The 23087-nt window shown below is 41.6% G+C and overlaps 3 protein-coding genes across 3 annotated transcripts; 1 reads left to right on the forward strand and 2 right to left on the reverse strand.

Moving 5' to 3' along the window:
- Positions 1 to 4163: 4163 nt before the first annotated feature.
- LOC145956197 (uncharacterized) lies at positions 4164 to 9137 on the reverse strand. The gene has a single exon (XM_083071763.1). The coding sequence runs from the start codon at positions 9135 to 9137 to the stop codon at positions 4164 to 4166; it is 4974 nt and encodes a 1657-aa protein (XP_082927889.1).
- A 448-nt stretch (positions 9138 to 9585) lies between these two features.
- On the forward strand, positions 9586 to 11049 carry LOC109790912 (UPF0481 protein At3g47200). The gene has a single exon (XM_020350157.2). The coding sequence runs from the start codon at positions 9586 to 9588 to the stop codon at positions 11047 to 11049; it is 1464 nt and encodes a 487-aa protein (XP_020205746.2).
- Positions 11050 to 11635: 586 nt separating this feature from the next.
- On the reverse strand, positions 11636 to 14162 carry LOC109790914 (clathrin light chain 2). The gene is made up of 3 exons (XM_083070762.1): positions 13533 to 14162; positions 13294 to 13447; positions 11636 to 12170 (listed from the first exon to the last, which is right to left on the reverse strand). Exons 1-3 carry the CDS (start codon positions 13883 to 13885, stop codon positions 11805 to 11807), a joined length of 873 nt encoding a protein of 290 aa, XP_082926888.1. The 5' UTR covers positions 13886 to 14162; the 3' UTR covers positions 11636 to 11804.
- Between the last annotated feature and the right edge of the window lie 8925 nt (positions 14163 to 23087).

A 23087-nucleotide genomic window follows, 5' to 3' on the forward strand; every position in this document is an offset into this window, starting at 1 on the left:
ACAAATCTCCTTGATTACACCAACTGTTTAAATTTTGATACTAAAGAGAATCCCTACCCGATTGGGATTCGGTCATGCCGAAACAATGCTTTTGTTAATCCTGATTTAGTTTGTCTTGATCAAAGTGATGGCAAAATGCCATCATTCTATATGTATGATTGTCTCCTCCGAGATCTCAAGGTTACGTTGCCGTTTGACGAGTTCACGATGGGAGTGCTACGAGTGTTGAATGTAGCTCCTACTCAATTGCACCCGAACAGCTGGGCACAACTGCAGGGCTTCAAGCACTTATGTAAATGTCTTCATATTAAGCCTTCCCCTCTTCTCTTTCTGTATTTCTACTCGTCTCGGCCAACGATTTTAGCAAAGTGGCATTCCCTAAGCCGAATAGGGGATCGGCTTTTATTAAATAGTTTCACTTCATCGTATAAGAATTTCAAAACTGGATTTTTCCGAGTGACCATACGGCCGAATGGGCAACGTTTCTTTTTTGATGGTAATGGGCAAAGTTTATTTCCGTTATACTGGACTCGTACCCCTCGGCCCTATGACGTGGTACCGAAGAAGATGCTGACAGCTGAAGAACGAACAGATTTGAAATTGTTAATGCGCCTTCCTCGGCGATTGCCGACTAGGTCATTAATCAATTTAATTGTATCGCCCCGTTGGTGGACCGACCTGATAGGTATGCTATTCGTCCTATTTTTTTCTAACAATTTAAATCCTATTGATGTTTACTTAACTCATCGTGCAGGAATCATGGTCAAAAGTGGTGCTGCTGACTTAGACATTCGTAGCTTGCTTGCCGCAAGGGTGAAGCAAGCTCGGCGATCCGGGGAAATAGGTACTTCAACTGTTGCTTCCTCTCCCCGACCCAATACGGACGACCGGTTGCCTCCTCATCCCGAACGCAAGAAGAAGAAAAAGGAAAAAGAGACCAACCGAGAGCGCGTAAAGAGAAAAGGTTCTGACGATCAACCAGAAGTGTCCAAAAAGGCGAAGTCATTGCCTGAGTCCTCTCCAAACCGAACCGTCATTGTGGTGCCTCCTCCACTGATGTCTCGTGCGTTTCTAAGCGAGGATACTCCCTCCGAGTCAGTGATTCGGTCTGATCTTGTCTCTCCATTCGGGCAAGAATTTTTATCATCCTTGGATGGGAAAACAAAGTGGAGACTTTTTTGCGAGGTTCAAGCACGCTCTTTGGCTCTGGCCCATCACCTTGCTATGGAACCTCTTGGCGAGGTTCAGTCTTTGAAACAAAATTTAGAGGAGGCTGAAAAAACTGCAGCCGATGCAATTGCAGTCAATGAAGAGGTGACTGCCAAGAATAGGGATCTCGCTGCCGAGTTGGATGCTGTTCGGCGTGATAATGATACCCTTCGTCTGGAACTTCAAAAAATAACCAATGAAGGGCGTCGCCGACTGGAGGAGGCTGAGACTGCCTATGACACCCTCAAAAAGCAAGCTCAAGAAAAGATCGTTGCTCAACATGAGGCTGGGTTCAAGCAGGCCATTCGTCAGGCTAAGCATTTCGGTCAATTTGAAGAGGGCTTTGAATTTGATATGACTAAGGATTTCTATCAAGGGTCCTTGATATCTTATGCCGATCTGCCTGAAGGAGCTGAACTGGATGATGATCCTGCCCCCCAAGCTGAAGATGATGTGGAGACCTCCGAGGAAAACACACTGGATGAGGGACACCATGATCCTACCAACGATACTGAGGGAAACCCCGATACCGTTATGGGAGATGAATCCGTCCGGACGCCGGAAGAGTAGTTAATTATACTTGTAATCAAAATGCCCTTTTTGTTGTAGTTTGGAGGCCGATAGAGCTTTCTTATCTGAATGAAATCGTTTTTCTTAAGTAATCTGTTTTGACTTACTGTCCATTAATGATTAGTTAAATAAAAATCATCATTCTTGAGTCCTGATAAAGAGCCGAATGGATTAACCACTTGTATGTATATATCTAGGACCGAATGGGTAACCATTTGAACGCCTGAATAAAAGCTGAACAAGCCAGTTTCATCTTTCAGTTAAATAAAACCAAAGATAGGAAATAAACCCGAATTGGTAGCTGTCTTTTGGGTAAAACTAAATCAACTTTGACAAATCCGAAAGGACCTGCTTCGGTTGGTAGCTTTCTTTTGGGTAAAACCGAATCAACTTCCTTCGGCTAGTGCTTGCACGTTTTATGTAAGACCGAAAGAACACGTACCGGTTTGTAGATCTTGAATAACACCGAATGGGTTGCCTCGGCTTGTACTTCTGTTTTATGAAAAACCGAACGAACAAGCCTCGGTTTCTAGAACATTTGTGAATAAAACCGAATGAATTGCCTCGGCTTGTACTTCTGTTTTATGTAAAACCGAACGAACAAGCCTCGGTTTCTAGAACATTTGTGAATAAAACCGAACGAATTGCCTCGGCTTGTACTTCTATTTTATGTAAAACCGAACGAACAAGCCTCGGTTTCTAGAACATTTGTGAATAAAACCGAACGAATTGGCTCGGCTTGTACTTCTGTTTTATGTAAAACCGAACGAACAAGCCTCGGTTTCTAGAACATTTGTGAATAAAACCGAACGAATTGGCTCGGCTTGTACTTCTGTTTTATGTAAAACCGAACGAACAAGCCTCGGTTTCTAGAACATTTGTGAATAAAACCGAACGAATTGCCTCGGCTTGTACTTCTGTTTTATGTAAAACCGAACGAACAAGCCTCGGTTTCTAGAACATTTGTGAATAAAACCGAACGAATTGGCTCGGCTTGTACTTCTGTTTTATGTAAAACCGAACGAACAAGCCTCGGTTTCTAGAACATTTGTGAATAAAACCGAACGAATTGGCTCGGCTTGTACTTCTGTTTTATGTAAAACCGAACGAACAAGCCTCGGTTTCTAGAACATTTGTGAATAAAACCGAACGAATTGGCTCGGCTTGTACTTCTGTTTTATGTAAAACCGAACGAACAAGCCTCGGTTTCTAGAATATTTGTGAATAAAACCGAACGAATTGACTCGGCTTGTACTTCTGTTTTATGTAAAACCGAACGAACAAGCCTCGGTTTCTAGAACATTTGTGAATAAAACCGAACGAATTGACTCGGCTTGTACTTCTGTTTTATGTAAAACCGAACGAACACGCCTCGGCTTGTAGAACTTTTATTAATAAAACCGAATGAATTGCTTCGGCTTGTATATCTGTGATGGAAGCATATTTGTTAAGGCACATCCTTGGCCGAGTTGAACAACTCGGGAGGGAAGCCTGTTGCGAGACTTTGAGGCACATCCTTGGCCGAGTTGAACAACTCGGGAGGGAAGCCTGTTGCGAGACTTTGAGGCACATCCTTGGCCGAGTTGAACAACTCGGGAGGGAAGCCTGTTGCGAGACTTTGAGGCACATCCTTGGCCGAGTTGAACAACTCGGGAGGGAAGCCTGTTGCGAGACTTTGAGGCACATCCTTGGCCGAGTTGAACAACTCGGGAGGGAAGCCTGTTACGAGATTTTTTGAGGCACATCCTTGGCCGAGTTGAACAACTCGGGAGGGAAGCCTGTTGCGAGATTTTTTGAGGCACATCCTTGGCCGAGTTGAACAACTCGGGAGGGAAGCCTGTTGCGTTGATTAAGTAACAGAATCGAAAATTGAGCTGTAAGAATGGAAGAACTGCATAGATTTTTATTAACAGGTGCCTCGTTAAAAACCTTATCGGCCAAAACCCCTTTTCACTTTTTTACAAGGGGAGAAAAGACCGAATAAGGAAAAGAGTACACCATCTATGTATACAAGGTCTGATTTACAACAAACATTAACTATAATATGTCTTCAGATGGGATGCATTCCAAGTTCGCGGAATGACCTTGCCTGAAAGCTCTTCCAATTTATATGCACCGTTCTCCAAGCTATGCCGAATCCGAAATGGGCCATCCCAATTAGCAGCCAACTTTCCTTCTCTCGGATTACGCCTCGCCGATCCTTGTGCTCTCCATACTAGATCACCTTCTTTAAAACTTCTTCTGATAAGATTGGAATTAAATCTGCGAGTCATCCTTTGCTTGCAAGCCTCAGCCGTGATTTCTGCTTTGAGACGAACCTCGTCCGCCATATCCACTTCAGCTTGGAGAGACATATCATTGGTATTTTCATCAAAATGCATTCTTCAAAAAGAAGGTTCTCCAACCTCCACAGGTATCATAGCTTCGGTGCCATATGTCAGCCGAAATGGTGTTTCTTTAGTCGTGGATTGGGGCGTGCACCGGTAAGCCCATAGAACTTCCAACAATTCCTCCGCCCAAGCTCCTTTAGCGTCTCCCAACCGTCTCTTCAGTTCGCCAAGTATGACTTTGTTTGCTGCTTCGGCTTGCCCATTGGCTTGTGGATGTTCAACAGAGGTAAATCTGTGCTTGATACCGAGATCTTGTATGAACCGATTGAGTTTCTGATCGGTGAACTGCAGCCCATTATCGGTAACAAGTGCATATGGAATGCCGAAGCGAGTAATGATGTTCTTCCATAAAAATTTTTGGACATTGGCAGCTGTGATACTTGCAAGCGGCTCGGCTTCAACCCATTTTGTGAAGTAATCCACAGCTACCAGTAGAAACTTGCACTGTCCTTTGGCTATCGGGAAGGGGCCTAGAATGTCCATACCCCACATCGCAAATGGCCACGGCGAACTTATGCCGTGCAGTTCTTCAGCCGAAGCGTGGATAAGGTTACCATGTCGCTGACATGACACACAATGCTTCACAAAGTTTACACAGTCGTCCTTGAGAGTAGGCCAGTAGTATCCGGCTCGTAGCACTTTTGTTGCTAAAGTCCGTCCCCCCGAATGAAAACCACATATCCCTTCATGCATTTCTCTCAAAATGTAGCTAGCTTGTGCTTCATCAACACATTTCAACAATGGAGTCGAGAATCCTCTCCTATACAAATCTCCTCCAAGAATAACATATCTAGCGGCCTGCGTTCGGAGCTTTTTAGCCGCTGTTGGGTCCGATGGTAGTGTGCCCTGCTCAAGATAATCCATTATCTCGGTGATCCACGTACGAACGGATCGCTCCACTGCCAAACATTCGGCGGCTACCACACTTGGCGATTCGAGGTCCAAGTGAAGTGTGGTTCGTAGTTGTCCAGGCTTTCTGGTGCTGCTTGCCAACCGAGCCAATTGGTCCGCTCTCGTATTGTGTTCCCTTGGTGTGTGTTTTACTTGAACTTCTTCAAACGTATCGCGCATTTTTTGGAATAAATGATAATATTTCAACAAGTTTGCATCTTTTACCTGAAAATTATCATTCACTTGTTCGGCTACGACCTTTGAATCGGTCCAGCACTCCAGCCGGTTGACACCAATTTCTTGCGCGAGTCTTAAGCCAGCCAATAACGCTTCATACTCGGCCTGATTATTTGAAGCTTTGAACGCAAACCGTAAGGACTGTTCTATGATTAATCCTGTTGGTCCCTCCAAAATTATACCTGCCCCACTCCCTTGATTGTTTGAGGAACCATCCACGTGTATCGTCCATACAGTATTAACAAAATATCCTTTCGGTTGCAATTCATCAACGAAATCCACCAAGCATTGGGACCGGATGGGTCCCCTAGGTTGAAAACAAATATCAAACTCCGATAACTCAATTGACCAAGCCATCATCCTTCCTGCTAACTCGGGTTTGCGTAACACTTTGGCTATCGGGCAATCAGTTCGAACAATAATCTGATGACTCTGAAAATATTGCCGAAGGCGCCGAGCAGTGTGAACAAGCCCGAGTGCCACTTTTTCTAAAAGCTGGTACCTTGTTTCGGCTTCCTGTAACATACGACTGATGAAACAAATGAGCTGTTGTCCCTCTTTTTCTTGAATTAAAACCGTACTTATTGTGTCATTCGAAACACACAAGTAGACCAGAATTGGTACAGCCGGATCGGGCTTAGAAAGGATAGGTGGAGAACCAAGACGTTCTTTTAAAGTCTGAAAAGACTTCTCACATTCGGCAGACCATTCAAACTTGTTCGCTTTTCTCAGTAATTTTACCATAGGTTTGGTTATTTCAGCCAAACACGGGAGGAATCTTGACAACGCTGTAAGCCGACCTGCTAACTGCTGAACTTGCTTAAGATTCTTAGGGCTGATCATTTTGACGATTGCCATACACTTATCGGGATTAGCTTCGATCCCCCTAACCGAAAGCATGAAGCCAAGGAATTTTCCTCCTGATACTCCAAACACACACTTCTCCGGATTAAGCCTCATATCATACTTGCGCAACTGTTTGAATATTTCAGAAAGATCCATTGCATGCTGATCAACATTTCTGGATTTTACCACCATATCATCCACATATACCTCCATGTTCTTGCCTATCTGATGTTGAAAAACTTTATTCATTAACCTTTGGTACGTTGCTCCAGCGTTTTTCAACCCAAACGGCATTACCCGATAGCAGTAATTAGCCGAATCGGTAATGAAGGCCGTCTTTTCCTCATCCCGAGCATGCATGGGAATTTGATTGTATCCCGAATAAGCATCCAGGAATGTCAACATTTCGTGTCCCGAGGCTCCATCGACTAATCGATCTATGTTTGGAAGTGGATAGGCATCCTTAGGGCATGCCTTGTTGAGACTTGTATAATCTGTGCACATTCTCCACTTTCCATTTGACTTTTTTACCATGACCACATTCGCCAACCAAGTGGTGTAATGAACCTCTCGAATGAATCCGGCATCAAGCAATTTGGCAACCTCTGTTTCAACTGCCAGCTTTCTTTCGGTCCCCATTTTTCTCTTGCGCTGCGCGATTGGTTTTGCTTCGGCACAGACTGAAAGTTTATGACACATGACTTTTGGATCCACTCCTGGCATATCGGAGGGTGTCCATGCGAAGAGATCTCTGTTCTTCTTTATAACCTGACATAAGGCCGAGTGGTCATCTTCAGAGATTTCGGCACCGATGTACGTGACCTGCTCGGGACGTGAGCCTATCTGGAACGGCACTTTAGACTCAATTGGTTCCACCCTTTCTTCATTATTCATTCTTGGATCAAGATCCAACACAGCCTCTTCTACTAGTGCCGAAACGTTCACAGCATGAATTTTGTTGGATTTGGATTTTCTTTCCTCCCTCGGCTCAACACGCAAACTAGCGTAATAACATTCCCTAGCAGCCTTTTGATCAGCGTGAATTGTAATGATATTTCCTCTGTCTGACGGGAACTTCATTGCCAAATGTGGCGTTGAAACAATAGCTCCTAATGCATTTAGGGATGGTCTACCGAGTAGGATATTATACGAGGTATTAGCTTCAACGACAATGTACTTTACTTGGATCTCTCTGCTCTCCTTTTCGTCGAAACAAAACCTTGTAAAAAGTTTTATGTATCCCTTGGTGCTGACTCTCTCTCCTGCAAAGCCAACCAACGGATCGTCATAAGGAAGCAACTCTTTTTCCGAGATACCCAACTGTTGGAATGTGCTCCAATATAGTATGTCCGCCGAACTGCCCTGATCAACCAGTGTTTTCTTGACAATGCAGTTGTGAATCTCAACACTAATGACCATCGGATCGTCTTGTTCTGGGTCAATACCCTTGAAGTCTGCATCTGTGAAGGTTATCGTTGGTAATCGCCGAGACGACTGTCGGTGAACAGCGTTGACCGACCGGATAGCTCGGAGATGTCTCTTTTGGGCCGAAGAAGTTGTGCCCCCACCTGCAAAGCCACCAGCAATGGTATTGATAATCCTTCGATGCGAGGGTGCCGAATCATCTTTTCTTTCACGTGACCTGCTTCTCTCGCGTCGACCTCTATCAGAGGTTTTATCAGAACGGTCTTGCCTGTGCCGATCCTGATACCTGGGTTGGTATGAACGATTTTGAGACGAACCAGACCGGTCCACAAAATTGTGCAGTTTCCCTTGCTTAATCAGGTCTTCGATCTTGTCTTTGAGGGCCGCGCATTCATCAGTTGAATGTCCCCGATTCCTATGATACCGACAAGATTTGCTAGTATCTGCTCTTGGCGGAGTAGATGCTCTCTTCGGGATCGTTAACACTTCAGATGCCAAAGCCTGTTCGAGGACCGCCGCGCGATTGGCATTAAGGGGAGTATACTGAGTATACTTCGGTCCACGAATAGGCCTCTCCCGAAGGGATATTTCTTTGCCTCGCCCCCTGTATGATGGTTCAACTGGTTTCTCGGATTTAGTGGACTGCTCGGCGCGGGCCTGATTTCTAAATTCTGCCAACTCCTCCATCTGCATGTACTTATCTGCCCTCCTACGTAAATCATTCATGTCCGAAGGAGGCTTTTTACAAATGCTGTTGACGAATGGGCCTGGTTTTAAAGCCGTTGTGAGATGATGCAGCGCCACGGCTGGGTTGAGATCTCTGATCTCCAAAGTAGCCTTGTTAAACCGATCCATGAACGCCCGAAGAGACTCTTTTTTATCCTGCCTAAGACTAACCAAAGATAAAGATGTTAGACTGTGAGGGCGACTTGTCGCAAATTGGATAGTGAACTGGGATGATAATGTATTAAAGGAATCGATTGAGTTAGGTGGGAGACGAGTGAACCAGCTGAGAGCTCTGCCTTTGAGGGACGTAGGAAAAATCTGACACAATGCAGCGTCATCGGTCGTACTCAGAGTTACCTGTGTCAGAAAAACATCTAAATGTTCATCAGGATCAGTGGTACCATCATACTTGTCAATAGGTAAAGCCTTCCAGTTGTCCATCAGGGGGAGTTGCATAATGGAGGGAGTAAACGGATGTCGGTGTGATCCGATAGTGGTTACATCTGCAGGACGAACTACAGTAGGTAAAGCCGAAGGGAATCTCTCAGGGGCTACTGCTGAAGCGTGGGGGACCGATGTATGGACCGCATGAGATTGGTATGACCCCTGAGTTTGTGTGTTGGTGGCATGGGTAGGCTTCCAAGAAGTATCCTGACTTCTCAACGCTTCATTTTCAGCCCTCAAGGCTGAAAGCTCCCTTGCATCTTTTTCTCTTTGTTGTTTCATCAATTCCATTTCTTGCTTGAGTAGTCGTACTGTTTCGGTAAGATCTGTTTCATCCACCATCTCCACATGTTCTTCAGTAGGGCGGTCTTGCGTGTTTGTTCTCCTAGTTATCGGCATCGTTCTTAGCAAACTTTCAACCACTTTCGTTCGGGCCCCACGGTGGGCGCCAAAATGTACCTGTCTGGAGGATACACCAAATCTTCTCGTACTCTGAAGGCCGAACGAGTGGTCCAATCCAATGCGAGTGAAGGGTTGGTACCTGCAAAAGGCACTCCAACGCTCAAGTCAGGACAAGCACCAATATCGAGGGTAATTAATGAACAGTGACGTTACCTTTTGACTTGAGCTATTTATATTGACATTTATGGGCTTTGGACCCCATGGGCCCTGCAACGTATTTACCGTATTAGGTAATACACCTTAATCAACTAATTAACTCCTAATCATGGATTAAGGGCCATGAGAGATGATGGGCCGATCCAGGTGGCCGAACGCCACTCGGTCACTTGGTTTTGCCTTTTGGCAGCCGACCGGGTGGTGGCCGAACGCCCTTACCCGTACAGAAATGATGTTGGGTAGTGTAGTTCACAAAGAAGTTCAGGCATGCAGCATCTCGAAGGTTCCACACAAAATTCGCAAGCCAAACAATGGCGCATACGAGCCAAAGGTTGTCTCCATCGGACCCTACCACAGGGAATCCGAAGGCGAAAACGATCTCGTGTTGATGGAACAACCTAAGTGGAGTTACATGCTGCATCTTCTTGGACGATCCCAACAACAAGAAAATGGAAACGCCGAGGAAAGTCAACTGGGACCAGAACAAGAAAACGAAAACGCCGAGGAAAGTCAACAGGGACCAAATGTGCTGAAAATTTGCGGCACAACCATTCTGGATTTAGACAACATAGTTCGTGCCAGCTACGGAGGGAACATTCAAACCGAACAACACGAGCTGGCTAAAATAATACTACTGGATGGTCTTTTCTTGTTGGAATTTCTAATCAGGCTTAGCAAGTACATGGATGCCTTGAGCGACAACAATTATGTTGTCCGTAGTCATTACGATGATGACCCCATATTCGAGAGTCAGGAGAAACTATTGTCTGTTTTGAGTGACATGTTGTTGCTTGAGAATCAAATACCTTTCATTGTTCTCAAGAAGCTGTATAGGAGACTCTTCCCCTATGATGTTCCCAGTGAGGAAGATCATCGTGTTGCTGAACTTGCATTGGGAGCTCTTGGCTACCCTTTGATTACTCCTACATCTGGCGTGGCTCACCTCCTTCACCTTGTTCATTTGTCCATAACAAACCAAGAGGAGAAACACGAAACGACTCACGTGCGGCGAGAGTTGAAGCGTTGTGCTACGAGGCTTCGAGCTAATGGAATAAAAATAAGACCCGCCAAAAGAAGCGATGTTGATTATACTGATCATTTGAACAAGTTTGAGTTTGGTAATAGCTTTGACTTTGAGATAAAATTCAACGACAAAGATGGGGTGTTGGAGATTCCTCAGCTGCGTATTAAGAAGTCAACGGAAGTCAAATGGAGGAACTTGATCGCCTGGGAGCAAAGTAGGATTGGGAACAGATGCAAATTGACTTCGTATGCATTGTTCTTCCAAGGTTTGATTTGTTGTCCCCATGACATTGAACTGCTTGAGCATGTCGGGGTTTTAGTCAATGAATCCAAGAAAAGTAATGAAGATTTGCTGAAGCTGTTTCGTACTATGTGTGAGGGAGTTGAACACATGGATTCGATTTATCGCAAAGATTGTGAAAAATTGAACAAATACACGGCAACGAGTCTATTAACTGTGTTGAAAAAATGGCCTATTGTAATTTGGCATCGGTGCAGGTGTCTCTTTGCGATTATTCTTTTCTATTGGAAAAATTGGTACAGCATTTTGATAAAGGAACATATCCCTACGGTTTGGAAACTCATAGGAGTGTTGGCAGCTATCGTGCTGCTAGGTCTCACTGTGGCGCAGACATATTATGCAGCACGCAGCGATAAGAAAAACAAATAGTCTTGTTTGGGTTGGTTTCACAAATGCCAACTAAGGCAGTGAAGAAGCACAATCTTGAATGGTTTCTAAGAATCACTTGTTGCAGTGTAATTGTTTATGATTGTTTGTGTATTTGAGAGTAACATTGTAATGTTGCAGTGTAATGTAATTTAATGTTTGTTCATGAATATTGAGTTAGATTTTGGATGTAAGTCTTTATATATTAACTTTTGTTATAAATTACAAAGAAGATAGTGGGGCTTGTAAAAGTGGATTTAGTACGGCTGACTTCAAATTTTGCGATCAAATTTTTAATGCATTTCCTTGAAAAAATGTTCGCTTCTCGACCATCAATTAATGCATTATCATAGAAGGTATGATACTTCATTTGAAGTATACTCACAGAAATTTAATTCAATTGACTTGAAATTTTGAAGATATTCCTGCAATTTTGTTTTTAGAATAGAAAATATTTAGTATTTTAGTCTCAATTATTACTATATATTAAAAGACTGCCAAATTCAAGGAAATTGCGGTGCGTATTAGTACATATTTACTGCAGTGGTAATATAGATAGATATCACAAACAGGACACGGCAACCAAAAATTAAGTTCCAAGGAAGTGAATATACCAATATACTAAGCAACCAAAACCAATACAAGTAATTTCTACATTAGTTAAGTACTGGTAGACAGAACTACACTACATATTTGACCCTGGATTTTCATATTTGACACTGGATTTTTACATTCAGATTCGGCAAATAGTACCAACCTCAAGCTGCAGCAACAGCTTCAGGAGTTGCCACATGCACAACCTTGGGAGGAGGAGTACTTGTACTAGCTACATCAGGAGGTCCAGTATTAGCATCCTTTTTGGTTTCTGACGATGGGAGAGGCTTGGGCTTCATATGTGGAGGGAGATTATGCTTGAGTTTCAATAATATCTGGCGCATTCTTGAAAGATCAGTTGGCTTCCCTGGTTTTGGCCCTTGAATGACAACAATAGAAGGCTTCTTCTCTTTGTCCTTTTTCCCTCTCTTCTCTATTGTAGGAACTTCCTGTGGAATAAGTTCACAAATTGTCTTCCAGTAGTTTTTGTCAGCTTCAGCATGGAACTTCTCCCGGCTTGCCAAAAATAGCTGTCATAAATTCAAATTAAGTTGTTGCTTTACATTTTCGAAAATGTGGTTCCAGTTACAGTCATATATAGTGGAGCCAGTTGATCAACACCTAAAATACTTGAATAAAAACGGAAGAGGGGCCTGGGGAGGAAGAGGGAAATAAATGTTCCAGCTATAAGAAAAAAGATAAAAATACAAGCAGTGGAAAATAGTTCCACAGAACTACAATACAAGATGCTATTAGTACAGCTGAAAATCTGAGAATATGTCCAAATAGTAACATACTCTTTCTTTCATCAACTTGCATCAATCAAAAGGTGAATTTGTACATGTGACCGTCAATTTTGGTAGAGTTGGTAACATTGTAATAACGAGTCAGCAAAATAGCTAAAACTGGCAAGGCTAGAAACAATGATAGGCTCTCGGAATTAAAAATGATACTTGAACGTGTACATCAACACTTTCAACTTTGATTAACTATGGAATTGTTTAGATAAACTTCTTCAGCACTTCTAAGGAAACAAAAAATAAATGGACCTTTTCATAAGCTAAAATTAGCTTATACATGAATTAAAAATAAGTTTTTAAAAAATCTAATATGAAAGAAGTTTATATATACAGACTTGTTAATCATACTTATTTGTATTTTACTCGCCTGATGCACAACACAGTAACATTCCTCACACAATACAATCTTAATATAATTTTCATCATCAAACTTTAAGTTACTTATGCTTCAGAATAAATACATGCTTATCGCAAAGGTCTATCTTCTTTGTCACAAGGTTTGACTTCAAATTTTCCCTTTCCGGTTGCTTCCTCCAACTTCTGGTACAAAGTCAAATTCAAACATTAACATTAATATGCCTTATCTTTTTCACTTATTTCTCCCACTTGAACAATTCTTCTTGTTCCTTTTCTCATAAATCAAACCTAAACTTTCTTTACCTCTCCTTGTGTAAGCGCGCGTTTTCTAATAAACTAGGATTGCGCTCTCAACTATCACTGTAACCTATTAAATTATCACACAGATTGCCACTGAAATTATCATAGCACTCAATCAAAACAAAAGAATTTCAATCTTATTCAGTTTCTGAAGAAGAAAAAATAAAAACAAGCAAATATGCAACAAAAAATTTACCTTCTCTCTTTCCCTGTTAGAAGCCTTGTTGTTCTCAACATTAACATCACGCTTTTTGTAGAACTCGACTTTGTACTCTTCCGCTTCCTCTATAATCTGAAACCGCATCTCCTTCTCCTTCTTCTCCTTCTCCTCCAATCGAATCGCATTCAGCCTGCATCATCATCATCACCATAATAATCAACATCATCATCATCACAAAATAAAAGTAAAGTGAATAGTAATCAGCAATTTCTTACCTTCGCCACTCTCTCAGAGCAAACCCCTCCTCCGCCGCCATATCCGTCGGAGGCGGCAATATCGGGCCATCGGAGGCACCGAAACCTGCGCCTACGCCCTCTCCGTTCTGCTCCGGCGAGAACGCAGCGAATCCCCCAGCGGCGGAGTAGATCGATGGCGGAGAAGGAGTCTCCGGAGCCGCCTGAGAGGAGAACACGTCCTCTCCGGCGTTGTACGACGCGCCGCCGAAAATCGGGGACGAGTCACCGGCCGAGTCCTTGAGCGAGTCGCCGTCGAAGTTGGAGAACGTGTATCCAGCGAAGGCGCCGTCGCCGTGGAACGGCTGGCCGGAGCTTCCAAAGGACGATGACATGGCGAATTTCCGGCGAGGCGAGGTGGCTGTAGAATTCGAGTCGAGTGTTTTAAGGGGGAAGGGGTTTTGCGAAGATGCAGTCGAGTGAATGCTTTTACGGCGCCGTTTTGACTCTTGTTCGTTGACTGGGTGAGTGTGGAGTAAAAATATCTAGAATTAGAAATAAAATAACCACTGGAGTAGTGACTACGAAGTGGAACTGAGTGCAGAAGATAAAATTTCTACATAGGACACCACAACCCGGAATTTTCTCAGGCTGCGCCGCTGCGAGTGCTTGAAGAGCGCTTCGATCGTTTTCCTATTTTTTTATTATTACTTTACACGTGTCCAAATCTATAGTTCTCTTCTCATATTCATAATTTTATTTTGGATAAAATAAAAATTAATTTTTAGTTTTTTCATTTATTTATCCTATTTTAGTCCTTGATTTTTAAAAATATATCATTTTTACATTATTAATTTAAAATTAAAAATAGTTTAGTATTTTATTTTATTAATTTAAATTAATAAATATTTATAAAAATATTTTATACGTTAATTTGAATTTATATAATGAAATATCATATGATTTAAATCTTTTTTAAATAATTGTACACTTATCTATATATCAAGAATTTTTAATTTAATATAGAACATAAGTTATTTAATAGAGTAAATCTATTAAGACTCAGTATTAAAGTAAGTGAAATTAGCTATAATGGTCGATCCTTGTTTTTATCATGACTTTGATGTATTGACATTTGAAAGTTCTTAAACCATACATCAAGTCTGTAAAGTTCTAAAAGAAATTGAAAATTATTTGATATTTCATTTCATTAATTAAAGTGATAGATAATTATAAAAAATATTTTATGCGTTCATTTGGATTAATAAAATGAAGTATTAAATAGTTTTCAAAATTTTTAAAAATTTGCATACTTGATCTTTGCATTAAGAACTTCAATGGTTGGGTCATTGAAATTTGATGTAGAATATAAATTATTGAATGGAATAAGTATAACTAGACTTACTATTAGAATAAATGAATCTCTCCTCATATATAACAAGAGAGAGATACAGAGAAAGAGAAGAGATTTCAATTATATTTGTTGTGCAACATAGTAACATCCTTAAAATAATTAGTTTATTCAAAGATATATAAAGTGCGATTCATTTGTGAGATTATGTTGAACAAAAAACATTATTATTGAAGTATTTATAGTCAAGTATTGTTTTTAACTAGGGTGATAATAATATAAAGAGATAATTATGTGAGTTGGTTGATTACCACATCTCAATCGTCATGGATATATAAGATATCAAGTATAAAGTTCTTAATTTTTAAAATTATATTGTTTTTCTTTTTAGTTTCAAACCCTGCATCTATGTTTTTGAACATTGCAAGCCTATTGTCCAAGTAGATGGTAAAAGAGAAACAAACACAAAAAGGGTTGAATGTGTGTGTAAATTTCGTAACATCCAAAAGGCATGAAGGATACCAAGAGAAAATATTATTCAACTTAATGTCGATTCATTCAATCTGAGCTACGTCCAGTTACCTTCAAGCTAAAAAGTTTCATTAACCACAAAAGGTTACATACAGTACCATCTAAAAACTCAACACCTCATCTCATCTCATTAGATCTTATTTCATCTTATATCATCATTATTAGTTTATTATATTCATATGCATTTGAATATTCATATTTACACTCAAGCATCTCATATCATATTACACTATTTATACTACAAGAAAAATGTAAAATAGTACCCGAAATTTATCAATCTCTATATTGTGACTAATTTAGCAGTCGATTATTAATAATCAAACAGTGACTGATTTAGCGACCAAAATAAGTCATTATTACAAAATCGGTTGTTATTTCTGTCATTACTTGATTATGTTTCATGAACACAAAGTTTGCAACAGAACCAACGACCAACTAGCTACTAAATTGTAAAAAACGTTGTGACAGAATTTAATTCGGTCGCTATATAAATTTTTTTTGACTTTTTTAGTGACCGATTATATTTCGGTAGCTACTAAACACAAAACAATCCACCCATAGCGACGAAATCGTATTCAGTCACAAAATATTAGTTAAACATAGCGACAAATTTTATTCGGTCGCTAAATAAAACTAAAAAATAATATAAATTGCTTAAAAGTGATGATAATATTGTTGGTGAGTATTACTCCCATTTTCTTTTTTTGTAAGAGGAAGACATTAATTTATAATAAAAATATATTTATATGCACTCCTACATAATTAATACCAATAGTTATTTATGTGAAAAAATATTTAGAGGTTTCTTTTTGACGATTGGATTTTTAGTCATTTTTTTAATTAGAGTATATGAATTTTTTAAAATTTCTTATTTATTTAGATCCATATTTATAATATATATTTCTAACTTATGATAACTTTATTTTTAAATAAATTTTTAGATTTAAATTTTATTGATAGAAGAAATGTGATTGAGAAAAAAATATTATAACATCCCCTCTCTTTCTAATAGGAAAAGTACAAATATATTTAATTATTAGTATTTCTTTGTTGTTGTGTATTTGTAATGGTTATCAAAAGTAAACTACAAGGAAATAAAAATATGAATTTTTTTATATATTTTAACAAATTGACAAACTTTAATAAATTAAGATTAGCGTCTAAAATTAAAAATATCAATAAAGTTGAATAATAGCGTGACATTCTCTATTTCTCATTTTTTATTTGGAAAATAAATAATTTAATATTTAAATTTTCTTGTTACAATTTTAGCTAATTTTTTATTTATCTATCTGTGTTGTAAATTATATTTCAACTAAAATAAAATAGTTAAAAGTTATATTGATTAGTCCTGCAAAAAATATTATGAATCTAAATATTCGGTCGCTATTAATGATGAATTTTTTGTCTCTAATTCGGTCGCTGAGTCTAATAGTGGCCGAAATAGACTAAATAGCGACGGATTTTGGTGGTCGCTAAAACATGATTTTTTTTACAGTGTTAAGATTTTCATATATACATAATATCACATTTTCTAATATGCTACTATGACCTACATAAAACATAAAACATGAAATATAGAGTTATACTAATCATATCAAGTTGATATTTATTTCATTTGAAAGCTAATAAAATTATTTGCAACTCCTATATTGATCTCAAATTTTGGTTTGACCATTTACTATACCTAAAATTATAAATAACATAGGATAATTATCTACCTTTGATAATATGACCTTTGTTCATTAATTTTATCATATATTGAGTTATAAAAGTGATATTGAATTGATTTGATTTGAAAGCCATTAGTTGGCTAGCATCTATAGACAAAATTTATATGAATAACATTATGCCTAATTGTGACAACCTGTCATGATCTGTATATTAACGGTTCAACTAATAGCAGTGAAAAATCAAGCTACAACTACTTAGGATTAATATATAAATTTTTTTTGGAATTATTAATATTAAGTTTGTTATATCTTTGTTAAATAATATTGTTTGAAAGGTGTGAATACATGTTTCAATTTCTTATTTAAATTATTGTCTTTATTGAGTGAATTCATTATATAATTGCAACAAAGGTTGTGAAGATTTATCTTCCAAAAATTAAGATTTATCTTCCAATTTATGAGATTTTGTAACAAATTTAAAAGTTTAATTTTTTGTGTTGTTACTTTTATCAACAACATAACTCTACTATAATTTATTTTAAGTGTTGTGAAATGAAAAACAAATAAAAAATGTTATATATTTAATGATTTTGAATGAAAAAAATGGAGAATATTTTGTGCTTATATTATATATTTTGAAGAGTTTGTTCTCTTAGAAAAGATTTTATATATATATATATATATATATATATATATATATATATATGTATGTACTATCCGTACCGTGAAGCCGAGCTCTGAACTCGGCACAGCAACGTAAGATGACCTCGGGCATGCGTTACACAACGTCAGCTTGGCATTTAAGTGAATCATAACTGATCCCCGAGGATCTCGCCCCAGACAAGATCCATTATCTAATCATATTATACCATATTATATCTTATCTCAGGCCCAAAGCCCAAAGGAACCCTAAATCACTCCAAGGTACGTGCATTATATATACGAGACTAATACTCATACAAATCCTAACTTTGGCATCGGAGTCTCTTTTGCAGGTACCACCCCGATCTTGGAGCATCAGCGTACCCGTGAGGAGGCTCACCGATCTTACCAAGCGGATCAGCTCTACAACAGATTTCCGGTAAGAACATTTGGCGCCCACTATGGGGCCGATCGAGACAGCTCTTATCAGCCACCCGTATGGTATTCACTAGAAGCCATAATAGACGTGCAACAGACAACGCAGATCACTCAACCACCATGGACAGCAACGCTGCGACCTTGAGGAGGTTGATCGACCAAGTCGAACAGATGCGGCAACAACACGACGCTGACCTGCGCAACATGAGTGCCCAGCACGAAACTGACCTGACGGCAATGCAGACTGCCAATGAAGCAGACCTAGCGGCACTACGCGCCGAGAACGAGCGCATCCGCGCCCAACTCCCTCGACGCCCCTCTGACCACTCTCCTCACGAGAGCAACGTTCATGAAGACGAAGCGCACTCGGCCTCTCAATCCCGGACTGCAACTAGGGCACCGACTCCACGACCCGCCACGCACCGGTCTCACGCATCGACGCACAAGTCGGGGCACGACGTCAGCAGAACCCCCACTCGTGTCATAGAAGGCCAAGAAACCTTCCGCCGTCATCCTTTTATGGACGGCATTATGGAGACTCCATTCCCCCGCGAATGGAAGCCTCTTCATCTCGACTGCTATGATGGCACGACGGGCCCTGATGAGCACATCGACCTGTATACAACCCAGGTAAACCTCTACACTAATAGTGATGTTATTCTGTGTAGGGTTTTTCTGACCTCGCTCAAGAGAGCTGCACTCCACTGGTACACCCAGCTACCCGCCAGGTCCGTAGACAGTTTCAACAACCTAATCCGGCGGTTCACGGCGCAATACGCCACAAGCCGACCTCACCACACAACCTCGACCGCGTTGGCCAACCTTAGGCAGAATGACGATGAACCTCTACGAACCTTCATGGAGCGTTTCTCTAGCATCTCGGTGAGAATCAGAAACTTAAATCCCGAGGTCGCCCTACACTCCATGCTCATGGCCCTCAAGGCAAGCCCCTTCGTTGACAACCTGTGCTGGGATCCCCCCTGCGATATGGACGAACTCCGTGCTCGTGCGGCTTGGTTCATCCAGATGGAGGAGCACTCCGCTTTCCATGACCAGGTTCGCGAAAAAGGTCCAACAAAGTCGGAACAAGGCCATAAGGATAAAATCAAAGTCAACAATGACAGTCAGTTCAAGAAGTCGACTAGGGCAAACAGAGGGGGGAGATACGACATCTACACTCCCCTGAATACGCCTAGAGTCCACATCCTGGAGGAAGCCAGCAACAGTAACTTGCTCGCCCTTCCACCATCAGGTCACACCCCTAATAGCGCCGACAAGTCCAAGCACTGTCGGTACCACCGGAACCATGGTCACACCATGGAAGAATGTCGCACGCCCTGGGATCGCATCGAAGAGCTCACTCAAGCGGGTCACCTCGGCCAGTACGTCCAGCGACAACAGGGTAACAGGGGCGGCTATGGTGGTCGGGGACGGGGTAGAGGCCGTGGTTCAGGAGCTCGCACTAAGTCACACCCGAGATCCCAACAAAATACTAGCGGCGCAGTACAAGCCGAGATAAGCCAAGAGACAGAGTCTGCTCCCTTACGGGGAGTAATCAACACAATTGCAGGTGGCTTTGCTGGGGGAGGCGCCAACAGCTCGGCCCGAAGAAGACATTTGCGAAGCATCAACTGCGTCCACGCTACCACCTCGGCCCCACACCAAAGCTCACCGCCGATCTCTTTCTCTGATGAGGACTACGCCGACGTCAGCCCTAACCAAGATGACCCCATGGTCATCGTTGTAGAAATAGCCAACTGGAAAGTGCAGAAAACACTCGTTGACCAGGGGAGCTCGGCCGACGTCCTGTACTGGCCGACGTTCCTTAAGCTAGACGTCCCCCACTCTCTCATCCAACCTCACACGGAGCCCCTAGTCAGTTTCGCTGGAGAGCAAGTTCACACTCGAGGGTACGTAGACTTACTGACAACTTTCGGAACGCCACCGGGTACAAGGTGGGTCATGGTCTGGTACCTCCTCGTGGAAGCCAATACTTCCTACAACATCATCATCGGAAGGCCAACCTTGAATCAACTCGGGGCAGTAGTGTCAACCCTACACCTCACCATGAAGTTCCCGGGCAAGGATGTTAAAATCATCTCCGTCAAAGCTAATCAGAAAACGGCTCGGCAATGCTACGCCGAGAGTCTAAAGGTCTCCTCGTCCAGCAAGCAGGGCAAGAGGGATTCCCCCCACTGCAACTCACTCCACCCGCAGGGAAACCACTGATTTGGGCTCGAGGACCGACCTCCGTAGTCTTCCTTAAAATTTTGTCTCCTTAAATTTCATTGCAACCAATTTTGTATGAACAAGTCGTGCACTCTTTCCTGCCTCAGTCCTTAATTGAGAGGGTTTTTAACGAGGCAAACAAACACAATCAATAAAATGACTGATTTGCTTTAATCTACATTCTTATTTCCCTTCGTACCAAGGTCGAGTTCGAACCTTAATTAAATCATTTTACTCAAATTTGAGGTCGAGTACGAACCTCAAACACACAAAATCCGGGGTCGAGCCCGAACCTCGGTATTCTTACCAAGGTCGAGTTCGAACCTTAATTAAATCGTTTTACTCAAATTTGAGGTCGAGTACGAACCTCAAACACGTAAATTCCGAGGTTGAATACGAACCTCGATATTCTCACTTGAGGTCGAGTTTGAACCTCAACTAAATCGTTGTACTAAAATCTGAGGTCGAGTACGAACCTCAAACACGCAAAACCCGAGGTCGAATACGAACCTCGCAAAACCCGAGGTTGAATACGAACCTCGATATTCTCGCCTAAGGTCGAGTTTGAACCTTAATTAAATAGTTTTACTCAAATTTGAGGTCGAGTACGAACCTCAAACACGCAACATCTGGGGTCGAGCCCGAACCTCGGTATTCTCACCCAAGGTCGAGTTCGAACCTTAATTAAATCGTTTTACTCAAATTTGAGGTCGAGTACGAACCTAAAACACGTAAATTTCGAGGTCGAATACGAACCTCGATATTCTCACTTGAGGTCAAGTTCGAACCTCAACTAAATTGTTGTACTAAAATTTGAGGTCGGGTACGAACCTCAAACACGCAAAACCCGAGGTCGAATGCGAACCTCGCAAAACCCGAGGTCGAATACGAACCTCGATATTCTCGCCTAAGGTCAAATTCAAACCTTAACACATTTATCCGAGGTCGAATACGAAACTCGACACTTTTGTCGAAGGTCGAAGTTCGAACCTTAACCAAAGGTCGAGTTCGAACCTTAATTAAATCATTCTACTCAAATCTGAGGTCAAGAATAAACCTTAAACGAATCAAATCCGAGTTCAAACACGAATCTCAATATTTTCACTTAAGGGCAAGTTTAAACCTTAACGCGTTTATTTGAGGTTTGAATACGAACCCTAAGTATTCTCACCTAAGGTCGAGAACGAACCTTGTGAAGATCTCTCTAACCCTACTTGAAGGTCGAACGCGAGCTCTAACACATTTGTTTAAAGTCAAGTCTGAACCGCGTCATCCAAGGTTGAATATGGACCTCGACATCCGCTTCACCCAAATTTGAGGTTGAATTCGAACCTCGACGCCTTCGTTAAAGGTCGGGTCCGAACCTTAATCAAATCGTTTCACCCAAATCTGAGGTCTAATTCAAACCTCAAAATAAATCAGTTACTCGAATATGAAGACGAATACGAACCCTAAACGCACCTAAGGTCGAGCTCGAACCTCAATTAAATCGTTTAACTCAAATTCGAGGTCAAAAATGAACCTCGATATTCTCATTTGAGGTCGAATCCGAACCTCAACTAAATCGTTGCACTCAAATTTGAGGTCGAGTACGAACCTCAAATACGAAAATTCTGAGGTCGAATACGAACCTCAATATTCTCATCTGAAGTCGAGTACGAACCTCAATTAAATCGTTGCACCCAAATTTGAGATCAAGTACGAACCTTAAATACGAAAATTCTGAGGACGAACCCGAATCTCGACACGATCAAAATGAGTTACCTAACAAAAACATAAGGTCGAATCTGGACCCCAGTACCTTTCACTCTACTTCAACTCGAGGTCGACTTCGAACCTCAGCGCTAATAACTTAAGATCGAACCTCACCTACTTGATGTAAAAGTACCACCATATGTGAAGGCATACAGTAGACATCAAATGTGTATCCCAAACTGCGCAAACAACAAAAATTAAGTGCAAACACAGATAGATAAAGCAAAATACATACATAAAAAATCATATCCACTAGTTCAATACACGAATTCGACAAAACAAGCGAAAAAATGAGAACAGAGGAACCAAAAAGGCCTAGACAGAGGCATTGTCACTAGAGCTCTCCTCGACGTAGTCTTCCTTGACCAACCTCCCAAACCAGACAACCTTCTCCACATGCATGGAGGAAAAGTCGAACCCAGGAGCAAGGAGTCGCGCCTAGCGAGCAGCCTTTTGGAAGCCCTTCTTGTGTTCCATCACAACGGAGCGCTCGACCTCCGCAAGCCTGCCTTCCACGGCCGCCTTCCCCTCCACCAGCTCCGCAAATTCTGCCCTTAAGGTGGCAATTTCGTCCTCCCGGCCACCTAGGACGACCTCACTACGTAGGCGCTCCTCGGCCGCCACCGACAACTGTCCTTAAGAGAAGTGACAACATCCTCTAGAGCCTGCACTTGGCCACGAGAATATGTCACCTCATCCTCTAAAGAGCGGATGCGACTCTAAGAGAAGGCAACGAGCTCCTACAGCTCCCCCACCTGGGAGGCATAAGCCTCATTAGACCACAAGGCGATCTCGAGATACTTCTGCACCCTTGCAACGTCGCCCCGCGCAGATCAAAGCTCAGCCTCCTGCTGTTTCGCCTCACCAAGGGCAGCGCTAAGAGCTTTGTTCTCCTCCCTCAGGATCTTATTTGCATCCTTCCAAGGTTGAAGTCGGCCCCTCATCTTGGCCAGCTCTTCCTGCTGCCTGGCCAAGTCC

The sequence above is a fragment of the Cajanus cajan genome, chromosome 3 (genome assembly GCF_000230855.2).
Source record: "Cajanus cajan strain Asha chromosome 3, NIPB_CcT2T_4, whole genome shotgun sequence".
Taxonomy (NCBI): domain Eukaryota; kingdom Viridiplantae; phylum Streptophyta; class Magnoliopsida; order Fabales; family Fabaceae; genus Cajanus; species Cajanus cajan.

Excerpts from the sequence above, each read along its gene's own strand:
- LOC145956197 (XM_083071763.1), bottom strand. The coding sequence starts at position 9,137 with ATGCCGATAACTAGGAGAACAAACACGCAAGACCGCCCTACTGAAGAA.
- LOC109790912 (XM_020350157.2), top strand. The coding sequence starts at position 9,586 with ATGATGTTGGGTAGTGTAGTTCACAAAGAAGTTCAGGCATGCAGCATC.
- LOC109790914 (XM_083070762.1), bottom strand. The coding sequence starts at position 13,885 with ATGTCATCGTCCTTTGGAAGCTCCGGCCAGCCGTTCCACGGCGACGGC. Across the intron at positions 13,448-13,532 it reads GCTCTGAGAGAGTGGCGAAG|GCTGAATGCGATTCGATTGG; the intron begins GTAAGAAATTGC and ends ATGATGATGCAG. Across the intron at positions 12,171-13,293 it reads CTAACAGGGAAAGAGAGAAG|CTATTTTTGGCAAGCCGGGA; the intron begins GTAAATTTTTTG and ends AATTTATGACAG.